General features: G+C 36.7%; 1 protein-coding gene across 1 annotated transcript; it reads left to right on the top strand.

Moving 5' to 3' along the window:
• The first annotated feature begins 1,683 nt into the window (after nucleotides 1-1,683).
• LOC126335039 (snRNA-activating protein complex subunit 4-like) lies at nucleotides 1,684-5,003 on the top strand. The gene has a single exon (XM_049997907.1). It carries the CDS (start codon nucleotides 2,023-2,025, stop codon nucleotides 4,471-4,473), a length of 2,451 nt encoding a protein of 816 aa, XP_049853864.1. The 5' UTR covers nucleotides 1,684-2,022; the 3' UTR covers nucleotides 4,474-5,003.
• The last annotated feature ends 668 nt before the right edge of the window (nucleotides 5,004-5,671 follow it).

Genomic DNA, 5,671 nt, shown 5'->3' with positions numbered 1-5,671 from the left:
AAAGCTATCCTACGACTGGTGCAAGTAATCGACAAGTTGTAGTTTAAAATCACCCAGAAAATTTTTCGTAATAACGTTATTACAGTTGTTTTGAAACATGTTATTACCACTATCTATAAACCGTTAAACATGTTAGCCTCTAGATTTACAACTTAAGAGTTGACCATGTGAAGGTTATTTGATACTTCATTCACTTTCCTGTTTACTGTAGAAATTTCCTCAGAAAAAAGCATAGAATTCAATTTTAGTTTCTCATCAGTGAAATTATTTTAGGTTTCAGTATAAGTTTGTGTGTTCTGCAAATCTGACTTTCGCCTGACAAGCCTGACAAGTTCGTCAATGACGATGTTTTCTGCTCTTTTTACTCGTTCGTCGACTACATCAACATGTTTGTTAATTAGCTGTAATTCAGTAACTGCAATGTTCTTCAAACAATCCACTTCAGATTCTACATTGTGTACTCTGATATTTACACTATTTATTCGTCTATTTGCCTTATTAACATCTTCCCTAGTTGCTTCTAGTTTCTGATCTACTTCTACGAGAATATCATCTACTTTTATAAAATTATTTTCGGTGTCCTCTATTTTTTTATTTTGCTCCGACATTTTACTCGTTAGTTTATTATCTAGTAACGTAGAAAATTTTCCTAATATGTCTTCTGATTGTTGACATCCATGGACAGGTGAAATTATACTACTTGATGAAATCTCGTTGCTTTGAGTGTTTAGATTCTGCATCGATGCATGCAACTGCCGACCCGATGTTGTTGTGATTCCATCTTTGAAGCCTACAGCAAATATATTGCTTCTACACATTTTAACTAATTTGACACAACTGGACAGGATGATAAAAAAAACACTTTCAAGATTATGTTTCGTATAATATTTTCAAGAGTATGTCACACATAATTATTTTTGCCTGGCTTTGGCATGCAATTTCACTTCATGACAATTAACTGTTTCACTACTCATTTAACATAAATAATGTTTTGGTACTCATGTGACAACCCAAGCTTCTGGCTGCTGGCTGTTGGTCCATTGATTGACACATCCACTTTTTGCCATATGGGTCCTTCACGTCCTGCTACTAGTATATGGCACAATATATTGTAAACAATTATATCACCTGAAATTTAATAACGATTAGCATATAATGCAGTTTCATATGCATCCCAGCTGCTTTCACCAAGTTGTAAAATAACGTTAGAAAAATGTTTCTGTACTGAAGTTTGGGATGTGTTGTGTGTGACCTTTGCTTCCCTCCATCCACTGAGCTCAGTTTTTTATTCGATAAGTCTTTGGTGTAGTATAGTTTAAAGAGGGGCTAACTCAGCTGTAAATTCTGTATACTGTATAGAATATGATAGGGATTCCATCTGACCCTGGATGTTCGTTCAGTTTTAACGATTTCAGTAGTTTCCGAACGTCACTGAGAGTAATGTCTATTTCAGACATCTTTCCAGGGCCCCAAGAATTACCTTCAATTTCAGTTCCTGTCTTGCCAGTGAGTGTCTAGAAACTTAACAGTCTTTATACACTACTAAAATTTCTTCGTATTTTGTGAGAAGTCTTTCGATAATACTCTTCTACAGTACGTAGCTGTTTAAGACTTCATGCATTTTCCTCTGGACAGCCAAACGTGATTCACTCATCATTTCTCTATGGGTAGCACTACGCTTTGTTTTACCTCTGTTATGCAGTAGTCTCAGAATTTCTAAATTTTTGCCTCGATATATACTACAGAGCTACGAACTATATTTTATTGCCGGCAGTTTTTGCTTAAATATAACTATTTTCTGTCGAAAGTAACCTCTCGATTATGGATATCGACCATTCGGAAACAATTATCGATATTAGATGTTTAAAAAGGGGCGAGTGCTGAAAAGGTTGACTAACGCTGTGTGGTTTGGTTGCGAATATTGTCAGTGTGAATTTTTGTTGGAAGTGAATTCTAGTAAAATGTGATTGACGACACGAGATATTTACTGTGTTTTGTGTATCTGTGTCATATATCAGTGACATGGATGGGCAAGTGTGTGTCGAAGAAGCTAAAGCAGATATCACTGATTTAAAGCATGTTCTTGCTGTTTCGGAAAGAGAAAACAAAAGTTTAAAGAAGGAGCAGACGTTTGCTAGTGGTCGTGGAAGTGTGCAGCATAGGAAGTCCTTTTCTATTCTCTCAAAGTTAATTGACAAAAACCAGAAACGCTTGTTACGTTTAACTGAATTAGAAGACACGCTTACCAAGGAACTGTTGAAGGTTTGTGCCGAATTGACAGCAGTAAACAACGATATATCAAAAATTGAACTGAATAATGAACACAAAAAGCATCGTGCCAAATCGCAACTTTCGAAATTTGGGACACCTTACTTTAGACACAAGGAATCTAGACCTGCCGATAACTCTGATGTTTTGTTGTTACGGCAGATTGGTGATATAGGATATGTCGATTTGCCAAAACCACAAAGTTGGCTAGAATCTGAAAAGAAATGTGTAGTCAAGGCCATTGAAACTGAAGAACGAAACCGGCAAATGAAGGATATCGAAATAGAAAAACTTAAAATTAAGAAGAAAATGCAGACCTGTGATGAAAGTGAGCGACTGGACCTTCAGTCTGAACTTGACAGATTAAAGGAACAGGCTTGTTTAATGAAATATACGAATGGTATTCAGTTGTTTCAGAACAGCCCTTGTAAATATGATTGGTATAAAATCTCGATTGTAGATTTGAAAGGCAAGCATAGCCCACAGGAATGTCAAGCGATGTGGACGCATTATCTTCATCCAGCCGTTAACAAAGGTCGTTGGAAGAAAGAAGAAGACGAGGCATTGAAAATTCTTGTGAAGAAATATGCATTTAGCAACTGGGATACAATTGCATTGGAGCTTAATACAAGCCGTTCAGCATTTCAGTGTATGTGCCATTATCAGAACAGACTTAACCCACAGTTAATGAGAAACATCTGGGACGAAAATGATGATTATACACTCACAGTACTCATTAAGTCTTTCAGGAAAGGAGATTATATACCATGGAAAAAAATTGCGTATTGTTTTAGCAATTGCTCAGTTTCAAATGTTGTATCACGTTGGAAAACCATAAACCCTGACACAGTTAAAGGAAAATTTTCAGAAGCAGAGGACGTGATTCTCGTTGCAGCTGTCAGGAAGTTTGGTAAAGATTTTAAAAAAATATCAGACCATTTTCCAGGACGAACAAGTGCACAGCTGCAGGAGCGGTACAAATCTTTTTTAAAAAGTGAGCGTGATGCGCAGCCTTGGTCGCCAGATGAAGACAGGCTGATCTGGGAGAAAGTTAAAGAATTTGGACACAACTTTTCTCATATTGCAACATTCTTAATGAACCGTAATCGAACTCAGATAAGACATCGGTATTACAGGATGCTGGACTGGCTGAAGAAACATCCAGGTGAAGAGTATCCTGCATGCAGGAGTGGTCAATTCAAAATAGCTGAAGGACCAGATGAACTTTGGAAAAAGGTTGTGAATGTTATGAAGGACAAAAAAGTGAAATTTAGTGAAGTCAATGGTGATGCACTTATGGACGATGATAGTTTTTCAAGCCTCAAAAGCAAGTTGAAATTAAGGAAAAGGTCTGGGGTAAGACCTGGCCACCAGAGGACGTTTCATGATGTTGATTTAGAACTTGCCAATTATTTCTGTTGTGTTTATCCACAGAGTGGGGGGAGGCATAAAATCAATTACACCAATGAGGAAATTGATACACATGCTCGTACCACATCAAAGTTCTTAGAATTTTTGTGTGCAGATTTGAAAAGTGTGCCTGACAGTGAAATTGAGAATGACCAAATGCTTTCCAGGTTAGACAAGTTGGTGCTGAAGAGAATGAATGTCAATGAAGATGAGAATTCTTCAGCTAGGCAAGGATCTGCTGGTGCTAGTGTAAGTGCAGAAAGAACTGAGAATGATTCAGAAAATTGTACTTTAAGTACATGTAGGATATGTAACATTAAACATGGTGAAAGATCTTACATTAATGTCTGGCATAATACAGTACCTCCGAACCAGACCTCACTCATAGGAATTCGTTCTATTATGTTGTGGCGCAATGTTTTGCAAGCTATGATTTCTCCACCTAAAATTAAGACTGAGGATACATTTGAGGAATGTGATCAGCATGAGAGAATTAAAGTGAGTGAAGGAAGTTGTGGAGCAGACGCAGATGAAGAATGTAGTGAGTGTATAAAGGAGGCGAAAGCTGTATTTGAAAAACATTCAGGTATTTGGAAGTCTCGTTTTCAGTCTGTTTTTGCATGGGCAGCTTTATGTAGTGAGTTTGCTCCTATGTCAGAAGACACATGCTGCCTGGATGCTGAATTTAGTGAAATAGGTCTTGGCAACAATGGTGAGTTAATGGACGATTTGGAGACTAGAGAGCCTAATGTAAATGTCGGAAGGAAACAAAAGAAAAAGATAAAACTGAAATGATCATTGTTCTTTTTTTGTACACTATGTTGTTAGATGTCAGCTAGGTGTACTAAGTTCAGAGAAACAATGCAGCTGTGAGAACATGAGTAATGTAACATGTTTTATATGTGTAAATATTACTGTGTTGGTTGTGTTTGCATTAAGTCTTTCCAAAGCTAATGTCACATCAGTCTGAAAATCCAATTATATAACTTGAAAAGATGTGTGTCTCATACATTTACCTCTCCAGAAGACAGTTCATGCAAGTGTTTCTTGCATTGAGATGATTTGAATGTAAAAATGCATTTGTTGTGATGCTTTAATGTTCTCTTCTGCTTTTTTCCCCCAATCATATTGTTCTTAGCCACCAAATTTCCTTGACATTGCTTATCTAGTTTGAGTGTACATGCAAGACACAGATTAATGACCAGATGTATGCATTTATATGTGAGCTATATGTGGATACTGGAAATATTGGATAGAACCTCATATGTAACAAAGGAAAAGTTTTTTGTTTATAGATGGCTCATTAAAACGTTTTTTTAGTATTATTATCTGTTTTGTGCACCTTTTATACATTTTGGGGTTACATGATAGAGAAAATTCTGAGTTGTGTAACATGTCAGTATGTAGATTGGTAGAGATGTTAGAAACTGGTTTACATGCACTATGTAAGCTTCAGTTGGGGAACCAGATAGTTTGGTTATGTCCTTAAAGTTGTACATTTTGTAACACATGCCAAAGTCATAATAAAAAATGAAGCACGGCAGGTGCTTTCTTAGAATTACTAAGTAGTTGCAGCTTATGTGCTAGGACTGACAATTACAAAACAACAATGGTTTTGTGAATGCTGCAAGAGTAAGGGTCTGTTTACAACAAATATTGTTAAATTTCATATTGTGGCTGCATGGGCTTTCCCAATGTAATGGTTTGTGGTTGACTCCTTGCGTTTGCTGCAACATACTCGATATTTCAGTGATCCACTGTCTTGCAGAGAAACACTTTAGCTGCTGAGCCCTGCTGAAAACTGATAACAAGACTGGAAACCATTGTCCTATTACATTTCATGTTGCTAATAAAAATTGACTATGCTTCAGTTGGGGAATCAGATAGTTTGAAGACATGATTATTACTATTTTATTTTTATTTATTTATTTATTTTGTACGATCTCTCCCCCCCCCCCCCCCCCCCCTCTCCTGTGTAAATGAAAAAGGACCT

The sequence above is a fragment of the Schistocerca gregaria genome, chromosome 2, assembly GCF_023897955.1.
Source record: "Schistocerca gregaria isolate iqSchGreg1 chromosome 2, iqSchGreg1.2, whole genome shotgun sequence".
Classification (NCBI taxonomy): Eukaryota; Metazoa; Arthropoda; class Insecta; order Orthoptera; family Acrididae; genus Schistocerca; species Schistocerca gregaria.
Note: the sequence above shows the minus strand (reverse complement) of the source record. Positions and strands in the feature narration are given on the sequence as shown.